Here is a 13,937-nt window from a genome sequence, read left to right as displayed (position 1 = left end):
ACAGAACTGAAAAATGATGCTTTTCAATGTTAGTTCCCTACAGCTTACTTTTGTCATTCAATCCTTAGTTTTAGGACTCTCCATTGTTACATTTATGTTAAAATAATGTTATGGAAACAAAGTTGCAAAGTAAAACTTCATGACTTTGATAACAGAAATTCTATAACGCACTGTGACTAACAGAAAGATTATGTAATAATTATGACAAAAATCTTGATAGAAATAATTTGTTTTGAGATTTGACTTTGTGTTAGACACTGCCTTAAATATTTAACATGTATTCACTCTTTTCATTCCTCAGGAGAACACTAAAATATAGGGTATCCTTATTTGTAATTTGGAAGACAAAGGCACAGAGATTATGCAATTTACTCAAGGTCATAAAGCTATAGTCATAAAGCTAGCTGCTGCGGCTGCTGCTAAGTAGCTTCAGTCGTGTCCGACTCCGTGCAACCCCATAGAAGGCAGCGCACCAGGCTCCCCCGTGCCTGGGATTCTCCAGGCAAGAACACTGGAGTGGGTTGCCATTTCCTTCTCCAATGCATGAAAGTGAAAAGTGAAAGTGAAGTCTCTCAGTCATGTCCGACTCTTAGCGACCCTATGGACTGCAGCCTACCAGGCTCCTCTGCCTATGGGATTTTCCAGGCAAGAGTACTGGAGTGGGGTGCCATTGAGAGCCCAAATTCAAGTCATGGCATTCTGGCTTATCATTTTTCCCTTAGATGTGTAAGTAAATTCTTATTTGAAAACGTCAATGAACTTGCACATCTCATGGGTTTCAGAGAACATGAGAAGTTTCCAAATTCTGTTCTCATGGATAAAGAGGCAGAGAGAGAACACTGAGAGGGCTTAGATGAGTTCTGCTCCACTCACCTTCCAATAGATAGAGTGGCCTTAAGCATCCTCACCAGAGACTAAAACAAGGGCATAGAGCACTGGGAGGGGGTGAGTTCCACGCCACAGGAACTCTTGCTGAAACCACTGAGGACAATATTCACACAGATGGAATCACTGGTGCTTTAAGCAGGAAGGATGCCATTCTACAGACATCTTCCCTGCTTTTCACTTTCCATCTCCAGGATCTGTCTAGTCTCTAGGGACCAGCATGCCCCCATTCAGTTCTTTCAGGTTGTGTCTACGAAAAGACGAGAGTAGATCTCATCTAGAGGAAAGAGCCTGTCCTAACAGTGTCACAAACTGGAGCATGTAGAGTGCAGATGGGAGCTAGTATGGTACACAGCCTTAAGGAAAGAAGACTTGGGTGGAGGTATTATTATTGAAGATGTTATTGGACGTGATGTCACGAGGAATAGGAATTAAAATGAGAACAGCCCCCAAGGGACTGGAAGGAGAATGTTCAGTAGAAGCCAGAAGGAAATATTTTGGATCATTATCAGTCTGAAAATTGCCTTTTCAAAGAGGTCACTATACATGGTCTGATTTGCTGGAGAAGGAGCAGTTTCTCTACCACTAAAGGATCAAACACTTGGAAGGAATGTTGCCAGCAATGTATTAATATTGGCAAGACGGTCACCCTAGATGACTTTTAAATGTTCTAAATCCCTGAAAAGCTGTGATTTCAGTTCTGCTTAAGCACATGGTCGGGGTCCCTTTAGCCTCCACTAGGCCTCTGTCCAATCTTCCGCTCATGTGGCTTCTGCTTTCACTTTCTCTGGCCCCCAGGACAGATTACTCTTAATTTTTGTTCTCATCACCCAGTTACATCATTTTTCCTAAAGGAGACAGATACTATTATCCACACTCTGTAGCTCTCTAATAACATAATATATAAAAATAAATAAATGTACAGTCTTACAGGAAAATGGTGTTTTGTTCAAGCTACGTACTCCATAAATATTTGTAAATATAGGTTAAGTATGTGAAAAACACAGAGTTCACTCATGCAGATAATAAAACATAATTTCTTGAAACTTTGGAGTCTTCCTTGCTGACAGAAAATTTGAAGAAAAATTACTTGCTATATTTGATATTTGTTGTATATTAATATAATTTGGGCCAAACAAGTTTTCCAGAACTAAAATAAAATATAACAAAAACTATGGAACTTTATATGGAAACAGTAAGGAAGAAGGTCTGAGGAATATTTTCATAGCTAAATATGTTTGCTAGAAATTTCATAACCTCTTCACATCTGGATATTTCCTTAAAGAGCACCAGGAAACTAAGCCTTGTTGGATGCTGACAGAAAAACTGATTTGAAAAAAAATCTTAACTTGTAAGTAATTGGGTTATATAGGTGTTAATAATACATGTAATCAAGTTTGTATGAACTTAATTTGTTCTAAGTGAAGCAAACAAAAAATTATACAAGCCATCTCCTACTAAGATTATACTTGATAATAAGTTTTTTATTTCAATGTTATGCACCTAGCAATTTTATATTTATAATAAACAGATAATAACACTATTGCCTATCCAATAAAGGCAAAATATGACACCAGTGCAGCCTACTAATTTCTGGATGTCTGCTGTTAGCTCCATGGGGCAGGAGTGGGTAAATCCAATCCCACACGAAAGGTTAAGGCTGAAGGGAGAAGTATTCCGAATCCTCACAAGAAGCCTCCTAAATACTTCTAACAATTGTTGGGACACCTTTAGGACTTAGGGTGGTGGCTGAGTCCTAGAGTCAATCTGCACCTCATTATATTTATTATGACACTGCAACTCAGGAATCCTCCAGGCTCTTAAATTTATTTTTCTGTTCAACTATGTCAAGGTCAGTAGCAATCAGAGTTTGTGAGGGAGTAAGAGAAAGCTGAAAAGACAAATATTAAGCCCAAACTAGAGACGCTATTGAGCTTTGTAGGTGTTTTCTTTATAAACATACAATATATTTTTCACATCTGCTAAAACTTGCTTACCTGATGCTAAAGTCTGTCCTGCTTCTGAAGCACTGGTTACACAGCCAACTGAGTTGCAGAGAGAAATAGTAAAGTTGTATATCCTATAAGGTTTTAGTCCTTTTACAATATAAGATAGTTCTTGGGATTTAGCAGTATACAATACCTGCAAGGTAAGAAAAAAAAAAAAAAGTCAGATATTAGATATCTATTGTGAAAAATATAAGCTTGACAAGCAAATTTCCAGAAATTTCAACAGAGGGAATTACTGCCAACCACAATTAGAAAAAGGAATTTCTTTTTGAAGGGACTCAACAAGCTAGGGTTTAATTGATAATTGTACAATCACACTGTTTTATGAGGTAATAATCCAGTTCCTGAGTGGATAAATGAGGAAACCGAGTTATTGCCTCATAAAGCAGCGTGGTGGTGTGGCTCTTGTCACCGACAGTAGAGATAAAGAATGGTGACACGCTCATTGTTATTGTGAAAAAAGTCCAAATAAAACCACAGGGCTTGGCCAGGATGAACCTAGTGCAGTAATGTCCACATGCTAGCTGATGGAGCTGGTACAGAAAAATGTCATCACTTCATTAAATCAATCCCATCATTTGCTCTTAAAAAAAAGGAAGAAAGAAAGAAAGCTGCAGGAAGGAAAAGGAGAAAAAAGGAAAGATTACTGAGCATCTACATGAAGTCAATTCTCAATTGCCTTTCTTGTACAACTAAGTGTAAGCATATTGATCAAACGGTTACTTTTTTTTTTTTTTTGAAACATTGTCTTTATCACACAATTTCGAATGAAAATAGCAGATGTGAGCAAAGGAGACTCTATGGTCCATAAACAAATAATTAAACAATCAACACCAAGAGCTAGTCTGTCAATATAACTAGAACTGATCAAAAGCAACCATGTAAATTTGCTTAGTCTATAGATACAAAGGCCCCTGGTGATTATATTCAGAAAAAAGTCATTAACCAACAGTCTGACAGCATGCATGAGCACAAACTATTTTTCTAAGAGATACTGATAACAGGATATCAAATAATCTTCCATACATATAAATACTACATATAACTAAATATTAGTTACATATGAAGTCAATTTCCAGATTTTGTTTTTCCTTTAGGAGTACAATAAAATTCATTTGGATTATATGCCTGAGTATTGACTTTAAATTTTCATAAGCTGAGTAGTTCTTGAAAGCAGTGTGATTAGAATATAAATTACATTGTTAACATAACATTTTTCAGAAATAAAGGTGATTTAAAGATTCTAAAAATGTAGAAAATGTAAAAACATTAATACCACTTCCTTCAATTACATTTAGAAATCAGAAAAACATCAAACACTGATTTACTAATCCTTTTTCTAGTTTCAAAATGGCTACTTAGATTTTGAGGATATAATTTTTTTTTCTTTTGTGCAATGTGATTTAAAGCTTCCCCCCTCCCACCCCGCAAAGAAAACTTGGAAATGAGTAAAACTTACTTAATATTGCTATAAAATTTATCCTATTTAGAACAATTCTGATGAAATTTAATGTAGATTTTCTGCAATTGTTAAGATAAAATACATTAAAGTATTTATTTAATTTTAAAAGTTTTATCTTTTTAAACAAAGTATTCTCTGTCTCAAGAACACATAATGAAATGTAGTAAAGAGAAAACGTGGATTAATATTAATTTTGATTAAATTTTACTCCTCTACATATAGTTAATAGAAATTATGTGATTTTTAACAGACATTTTTCCTAGAGTTTGGGGCATGTAAAATTATCACTCAGATAAACTGTGTCTTTATCATGTATACAGAATCATCTTAACAAGTTTTAAAGGATATATTTAATTGAAAACTTTTTGGGGGGATTAATCTTAAAGGAGCAAAGCTTAAAATCCTACAATGATAACGTCACCACTTCTATAAATGTCTCCTGCCACATTCTTAGGGAAAGATCCTTTAACCATTATTTTTTACAGTAGGCTTTCCCCAGAAATTTTGGCTATTTATTTATCAAGATTATAATGACACACATTCAGGTCAGTGTGGATAGAAATTTAATTGTTGAGAATGTAAAAAAAAAATTCGACTTTGCCACTGGTGATTTAATTTTCTTGAATATATGATGGAATACTTGCAGGAGAGGGTGCAAGAAAGAAAATAAAGTGACATATCTATATCCTTATTTTAATTCTGCCACACACACACAAAAAGACTTTTAAACAAATAAAGGGGACTCCCTTGGTGGCTCAGTGGTTAGAATCCATCTGCCAATGCAAGAGATATGGGTTTGATCCCTGGTCCCAGAAGATCCCACATGCTGCGGAGCAGCTAAGCCCATGCACCACAACTGCTAAGCTTGTGCTCCAGAGCCCAGGAACTGCAGCTATTGAGCCCATGTTCTGCGATGAGAAAAGCCACTGCAATCAGACGCCCAAGCACCACAGCTAGATCACAGCGATTGCCACAGCTAGAGAAAACCCTACACAGCCACAAAGACCCAGCACTGTCAAAATAAATAAATAAAGTTATTTTAAAATGATCAAAGATTTTTATATACCTGTTTTCTCAATATAAAAATATTTTCCTGCCCTATTGAATATTTTATAAATGTATGTAATCCTATCCCATTAATAACAATCACTAAAAATAATATCTAATATCTGTTGAGCTTTTTAAGCTCCATATAAACTATAGATAAGCAGAAATTGTTTTTGCATTTAACAAATTAGTGAAATCTCAAGCACAGAGATGTGAGATATGCCTAGTAATTGGTAAAAATGGGATCAAAACAAGTTGATTTCTGGGACGTGTTTTATAAACTATGCTTTTTTTTTTTAAATTTTACTTTCTTGGAATAGAATATTATAATACAAGTAATAGCCAGAAGGCATAATATGCTGTGTCCAGACCCCACATCCACAAGTCTGATGAGCCAGACATCCTGGAATGCGAAGTCAAGTGCACCTTAGGAAGCATCACTACAAAGCTAGAGGAGGTGATGGAATTCCAGTTGAGCTATTTCAAATCCTAAAAGATGATGCTGTGCAAGTGCTGTACTCAATATACTAGCAAATTTGGAAAAACTCAACAGTGGCCACAGGACTGGAAAAGGTCAGTTTTCATTCCAATCCCAATGAAAGGCAATGCCAAAGAATGCTCAAAATTCTACAAGTCAGGTTTCACAGTACATGAACCATGAACCTCCAGATATTCAATCTGGATTTAGAAAAGGCAGAAGAACCAGAGATCAAATTGCCAACATCTGTTGGATCATTGAAAAATCAAGAGGGTTCCAGAAAAACATCTATTTCTGCTTTATTGACTATGCCAAAGCCTTTGCGCAGATAACAACAAACTGTGGAAAATTCTTCAACAGATGGGAATACCAGACCACCTGACCTGCCTCCTGAGAAATATGGATACAGGTCAAGGAGTAACAGTTAGAACTGGACATGGAACAACAGACTGGTTCCAAATTGGGAAAAGAGTACATCAAGGCTGTATATTGTCACCCGGCTCATTTAACTTATATGCAGAGTACATCATGAGAAATGTTGGACTGGATGAAGCACAAACTGGATCAAGAATGGCGGTGGGAAATATCAATAACTCAGATATGCAGATGATACCACACTTATGGCAGAAAGTGAAGAAGAACTAAAGAGCTTCTTGATGAAAGTGAAACAGGAGAGTGAAAGAGTTGGCTTAAAGCTCAAGATTCAGAAAACTAAGATTATGGCATCTAGTCCCATCACTTTATGGCAAATAGATGGGGAAACAGAGATGGACTATTTTTTTGGGCTCCAAAATCACTCAGATGGTGGTTGCAGCCATGAAATTAAAAGATGCTTGCTCCTTGGAGGAAAGTTATGACCAACCTAGACAAGCATATTAAAAGCAAAGACATTAGTTTGCCAACAAAGGTCCATCTAGTCAAAGCTATGGTTTTTCCAGTAGTCATGTATGGATGTGAGAGTTGAACTATAAAGAAAGCTGAGTGCTGAAGAATTGATGCTTTTGAACTGTGGTGTTGGAGAAGATTCTTAAAAGTCCCTTGGACTGCAAGGAGATCCAACCAGTCCATCCTAAAGGAGATCAGTCCTGGGTGTTCATTGGAAGGTCGGATGCTGAAGCTGAAACTCCAATACTTTGGCCCACCTGATGCGAAGAACTGACTGATTTGAAAAGACCCTGATGCTGGGGAAGATTGAAGGCCAGAGGAGAAGGGGACAACAGAGGATAAGATGGTTGGATGGCATCACTGACTCAATGGACATGAGTTTGAGTAAACTCCGGGAACTGGTGATGGACAGGGAGGCCTGGCGTGCGGCAGTCCATGGGGTCGCAGAGTCGCATATGACTGAGAGACTGAATGACCCTTGTGCTGATAGAAAGAACACTGGCCATACCGTATCATGGAGAGTAACAAGAGCTTCTCATCTTCCAAGAATGTTATACATATCATGATTTAGTGTGTGTACAAAGTAAAGCCTCAGTAACTGTTACCTATGATCATTAGTCTCATTACTGCTGACTGGAGATGACCCACTAGTAAGCAATATGTCACTACATATCCTAAACCTTGAAATGTTCATAACCTTTGCTATAAGCTGTAAAATAAACTGCATCCCTCAGAAATTTTTCTTAGGAACTTGAAATATACAAATGTACATACAAAATGTTCTTATCGATGTTATTTACATTTCCAAAAGAATTCATACAATATACATACCAATTGATTGTGCATTGGTTGAATCATTATTGTGTACCTAACCAATACAATAGTACATAGCTACTGAACGTCAACCTCTTGAAAGATACTTGAGGATATATGCTAAGTAGGAAAAGCAGATTTCATGAAACAAAAGTATATCCATACTATTTACATTTGTACTAGAAAAAAATAAGTGATATTATATAAGAAAAAATTCCCCATTTAAGGATTGTATAGATGAAAATTCTGCCAGAATTCTGCAAATGCAGAAACTATAAAAACAAAGACATAATTCAATTCTAGAAGGACATGAATTGGAAATAACAATACCTGTGGAACTACCACTGGATAAGACCTTTGAGGTGATTGTTCAGAAATCATACTGATGTTATACCCCACAACTTTTCCTCTTGTAACACTGTCCGGTGGCAGCTCCCAGGACACATTGAGCGAGTGAGGAGACAGTGGGGAGACTGAAGGGGGCATCACAAATACAGGCGCTATTAACGACAATAACAACAGCCGAAACAATGAATGTCACATGAACAGGTTTTCAAGCTGAAATCACAGGTTTATCCTATTAATAGTTTCAGAAACATCACATTCCTTATGTAATACTCTTATTTTAAAAATCAAAGAATATGCTGGCATGTATATAAAAAAATACTCCCTTAAAAATATATCTTCAAGCATGTTCTCTACCTCACATTACTAACAAAGATGTTTTCCATTTACAAAATAAAAATAGGAATTGACCTGTGTTCATAAAGAAAACTGGTAGGTAATAGGGGAGGAAATCATAAGTTGTATGAAGTCTTTAGAAGGAAAAACCACAAAACAGAATACGTCTCAGTCCACAGCTTAGAACAATGCATAGGGACATATTGGATTTCTTATATATGTAAGTACTTCACTGAACTTCTTGGAGAGTATTACACTTTAGAAAGAGGAACATTGAAAGTGTTCTAAATAACCCTGAAGACATGTGAAAAGTTTTCAGTAAATCCTGATAGAAATGTTCAGGGATGTACATACATACATTCTCTACCTACCATCCTTGAGATCTTAATACGGATTTTAAATGTGCTGACCAAAGGTGTATTATCAAAGGACCTCACTGCACTCTCATTAGCCAGTGACCCATACGATTAGGAGGGCCCAGTACTGCTATTTCATCCATTACTTTTCATTTCTGACCTTGATTTTCCCCTTCCAGAATGCCATGGCTCATCACTTGTGCTATCATGGCCTACTATTTGGCCAAGATGGCTGGAAGTCACTTAAGAGATGCTCAAGCACAACGCACATTTTATTTATGAAATGATTCCCTTGGACATCAAACCTGAAATTCCCCTTACCCTTCACAATCCTAACATATCCCACTTAAATCAGCACTTGGATCTCTTTGGATATCTATAGCTTCAAAGCATAGCAAAAGTGTATTTTTATTTTTTTTGTTAAGGGCTCATGAAATTTGAAGTGTTTATAATATAAAGAATGAGGTGGAGGCTTAAAAATATCTCACTTGCTTTAGTAATGATAGCTTAGAAAAATTAAAACTTTTAACCATCCTTCCTTATCATACTGCTTATAAACACACTTGTGAATTACAAACTTTGATGTCTGGGATTATATTTTCAGGTCCAATCTAGTACTTAAACTATTTCTTTAAGAAAAAGAAAGAAAAACAAAAACAGATTTATGAAACTGGCAACAGTTATCTTTTTCATTGAACATAAATTGTACTGAATTTGGAGCAGGATGGGACATATGGCCAACCCACTTCAGGACTGGAAACCAATTGCTATTTCTGATGAATGTTCCCAAAAGACTATGACTATAGTTTGGTCAGTTTTCTCCCTTGAGGTAATAGCTAAAACATTAAATTTTCCCTAAAACTTACTGCAAGAACTTTATGACTTTGAATAATATATGCAACCAATCCATGTATTCAATAATTCCTTGGCTTATGCAAGTTTATTAACTCTTGCTTTTCCAATGTAGTTAGTACTGATGACTTTAATCTGAGGAAATATTTTCATTCAGGTGTTTTCAAAGTAGAGTTCAAAGCACTGATCTTCACCTGATTCTCCCGTTCTTCCTGTGGTCCAGGCAGAAGACACACTCCCAGCCATGTTCACAGCTAAGACTCTAAACTTGTACTTGGTGTATGGCTCCAAGCCAGTGATGACTGTGGTTGTTTCTGGAGGTTCTAGAGCATTTTCATTGGCTGATTCTGCAAGAGGGTGAGGACCGAGCCAGCCACTGCTCTGAAAAACTTGACTTTCTGCTGACCTTGTTTCTCCACTAGACTTCAGTCTTTTCATATACAGTTCATATCTTATAATTATGCCTGGAAAAGTGAAACAGTGAAAAAGATGACGTATTAGACAAATGGCCTATTTTATTGATCATGTGAGGTTAGATTATTTGAAGAGTCTTTGCTTTCATTGTTCTGACTCAATTACCTGTCCATTTCCTTGGTAATATAGATGATAGGCACTTCTAAAGAAACAAAAACTCATAGCTACATGAAAGTATGAAATATTACTAAAAAGCATATTCATGGAAAATGAAAAAGAAATGGAAAATGCACAAACACAAAATAATTATAACTTATGATAGGTAAATTCAGTATTTTTCAGGATGATTATAATTTCTACTAAGAATGGCTATTTGTTTTTGGAAATTTGATCAAAGTGTATATTTTCAAATTTAGGGATTTAAATTTTATTATCTGTTTAATATAAGCCTTATTTACATAAATGTTAGAATATTACAGTTTATTTATATCTAATCAAGTATGTTAAAAATTCCAAGAAAAAAGCTTTTGCCATAATATGTACATGATATTAAATTATTAAAAATCTATGAATGTATGCTGGCCTGTATAACCAAAGGTTCAATTATATGAGCACAAAAATTAACTTAATGGAGTTGGTTAGCCTATATACATATTTTTTGTATTATTTCATATCTTTTTCTCACTTAAAAGAAAATTTACTACTTATGGGTGCCCTAACTTGTGACACAGTCAAATATAATGCATTTCCTAAGTGAGTTTCAAATTAGAAACATCATTTGTGTTATGGCAGATGTCATTAAGAGCAAAGATAATATTAGCCTTTTAGGGGGCAATTTAAATGAGTGGAGTTTGTTATTAGATTAAAGAAATACACTTATTTTACTAACCAGGACAAATAGTATCTTATATCTTCAGAAACTGTTTCCCAATTACAACATCCTGCAATTATAAAAACAAAACAGTTGCCAGAATCTTACTGAAAATTTCAAATACCCAGATTTACCTCCTTCTACCCAAAAATGGGAAATGTAGGCCTTGAACTCCTACCATTTGGTTCCATCGGTGGAGCCCATTCTACGTGAAGCTCTGTGGAACTGATCTTCCGCACCTTGGGTGGACCCAGCCTTCTGGGAGCTGCCTGGGCGGTGGTCACTGTCAAAGGGGTGCTGTGCAAACAGCCCCCACTAGTACACGCCTGCACAGCAAAATGGTACTTGGTGAATGGAAGCAGATTCCAGATGGTAGTGGTGGTCTCAGGGCCTTCATAGGGAGAACAGGGCTGGACATCATGAAGAGGAGCACAGGACAAAATATACTTCTCAATAGGACCAGAACGATTTGAAGGTGAAGCCCAGGTAAGTGTCACAGAGTCTGAGCTAACAGGGCTGATATAACTTAAATTCAAACTTCCCACTGGGGTCCCTGGTTTTGTCCTGTAGGTGACAGCTGTGCTTCGTGTTGAACCATGCACGCTGCTGGTCAAGATATAATAGGAATACGAGGTATATGGCGCCAGGGCAGTGTCTAAGAAGTACTGAATACCTGAAATTAAAAGAAGAAAAGGAGAAAAAGAATATTTATATTCCACAAACAGGTAGGGAATCATTTCTAATTGTTTTTCTATTATGTAACATAACTATCAATACATAACCACAACAATCTACTCTTTTGAATAAGAATATGGTTCATATTTTTTTAAATTGAGATAAAGCAAACACTGGTTATTTTTATTGTGTAGTATAATGTAAGAAAAGTGCCATTTGTAATGATGCATTCTTAGAAGCTTAAACTCTTGTTTTGTTCTTTACATGACACAGTATCCTTTTTATAGCATCCTTGCAGTTCTCTGAAACAGAAATAACTATAGTTCTTATTGGAGTAGGAAATGGCAACCCACTCTGGTATTCTTGCCTGGGAAATCCCATGAAGAGAGGAGCCAGTGGGCTATAGTCTATGGGGTCACAAAAAGCTGGACACGACTCAGCACGCATGCATGCACGTTTCTTAATCAGACTGTTCATTAGACACTGATACACTAGATCGACAGCTTGCAAACTACTGCACAAGCCATGTCTGTCACCACCCAACATCCTGACTAGGATGTTTCCTGAATTTATAACCCATGGAAACTGAAATTGTAGATGGCTATTGTTGCTTTAATCTGCTATTTTGTAGAGACATTTTTTATTTTATCAGCAATGGAGAATTCACACATGAAAGATCTGAAGAGAGAAGGAGGTAGAAAAAGGAGGTACTAATAAAAGAAAAAAAAATTATGGGGAGGGGACATGATCAGGCACTGGAACTTTCCATTCTCTAAGGGACAGACAGTGTACAGCAGGATTCTGAGGCATACAAATGTCTAATCCCTCCTGCTCATGTGTGGGGGAAGGGGAGGAAAGGTTCATCATGCAGAGGTCACCTATATTAGAGGGAGGATGTGGCACTATTTAAGTGCTAAAAGAAAAATAATTCACTGTGTAAAGTGTCATTTTGCTTTGTTTCCTGAGTGATGAGGATGTTGGGTTGAGATCCAGCGAGTGTGTAACTTGACCTTCTATGACTGGGACAAGATGACCCTCCAGACTTGGGTGGATCAAAGGTTGGATGGAGAATGTGGGAAACCAATCCCCGGGAGCTCTCAGCAATAGCTGGAGACCATAGGATGAGATAGCAAGGTACTTACCAGGACCCAAGCAAAATAAGGATGAAGGCGTGCTCCCTAGCTCCATGCATCGGATGTCACCAGAGTTACATGAGCATCACCACTATATAAGCCAGCATCTTCTGATGTCTCGCAAATGCAAAGGACCAGAGGGAAGCTGTCCTTCCCCCCAGCACCGTCATGATGGTTGGGGAAAGGGAATAATTGAAGACTGAATAAGAATGACTTCTACAGACTGAATACTGTATATTCCCCAAGTTCAGATAGCAGGAACAGAATACCCAAGGTGATGATTTAAGAAGGGGGGCCTTTGAAAAATGATGAGGTCATAAGGGTAGAGTCCACAAATGGAATTAGTTGTGAAAGAAAACTCTGGAAAGACTCCTTGTTCCTTTCACCACATCAGAACACAGGGAAGAGCTGGCAGACTGCAAACCCAAAGAGAGCCCTCATTAGAATCCAACCATGCTGACACCCTGACCTTGGACTTCCAGCCTCCATAACACTGGGAAATACATTTCTGTGGTTTAGAAGCCACTCTGCCTGTGGTGGAAAATTGGATTAAAGATTTACTGAGCATGGGCCCACCCATCAGAACAAGACCAGTTTCCCCCTCAGTCAGTCTCTGCCATCAGGAAGCTTCCATAAGCCTCTTATTGTTCTCCATCAGAAGGCAGACAGACTGAAAACCACAATCACAGAAACTAACCAATCTGGTCACATGGACCACAGCCTTATCTAACTCAATGAAATGATGAGCTACGCTGTGTAGGGCCACCTAAGACAGACGGGCCATGGTGGAGAGGTCTGACAAACCATGGACCACTGGAGAAGGGAATGGCAAACCACATCAGTATTCTTGCCTTGAAACCCCATGAACAGTATGAAAAGGGGAAAATATAGGATACTGAAAAATGAACTCCTCAGGTCAGTAGGTGCCCAGTATGCTACTAGAGATCAGTGGAGAAATAACTCCAGAAAGAATGAAGAGACGGAGCCAAAGCAAAAACAATACCCAGTTGTGGATGTGACTGGTGATGGAAGCAAGGTCTGATGCTGTAAAGAGCAATATTGCATAGGAACCTGGAATGTCAGGTCCATGAATTAAAGCAAATTGGAAGTGGTCAAACCGGAGATGGCAAGAATGAACGTCGACATTCTAGGAATCAGAGAACTAAAATGTACTGGAATGGGTGAATTTAACTCAGATGACCATTATATCTACTACTGCAGGCAGGAATCCCTCAGAAGAAATGGAGTAGCCATCATGGTCAACAAAAGAGCCCGAAATGCAGTACTTGGATGCAATCTCAAAAATGACAGAATGATCTCTGTTCGTTTCCAAGGCAAACCATTCAATATCACTGTAATCCAAGTCTATGCCCTGA

The 13,937-nt window shown here is 37.4% G+C and overlaps 1 protein-coding gene across 1 annotated transcript in view; it reads right to left on the bottom strand.

Moving 5' to 3' along the window:
- Positions 1–13,937, bottom strand: part of USH2A (usherin) — a 928,983-nt gene that overhangs the window by 669,573 nt on the left and 245,473 nt on the right. Inside the window, exons 16-19 of the mRNA XM_014481290.2 lie at positions 10,932–11,426; positions 9,663–9,932; positions 7,910–8,079; positions 2,883–3,027 (exon numbers count right to left, since the gene is read on the bottom strand). Of these exons, the coding sequence (XP_014336776.2) occupies positions 2,883–3,027; positions 7,910–8,079; positions 9,663–9,932; positions 10,932–11,426 (1,080 nt within the window). The remainder of the gene's footprint in view (positions 1–2,882; positions 3,028–7,909; positions 8,080–9,662; positions 9,933–10,931; positions 11,427–13,937) is intronic.

This window comes from Bos mutus, chromosome 16 (genome assembly GCF_027580195.1).
Source record: "Bos mutus isolate GX-2022 chromosome 16, NWIPB_WYAK_1.1, whole genome shotgun sequence".
Classification (NCBI taxonomy): domain Eukaryota; kingdom Metazoa; phylum Chordata; class Mammalia; order Artiodactyla; family Bovidae; genus Bos; species Bos mutus.
The sequence above is the reverse complement of the archived record's forward strand: the minus strand, read 5'-3'. Positions and strand labels throughout refer to the sequence as shown.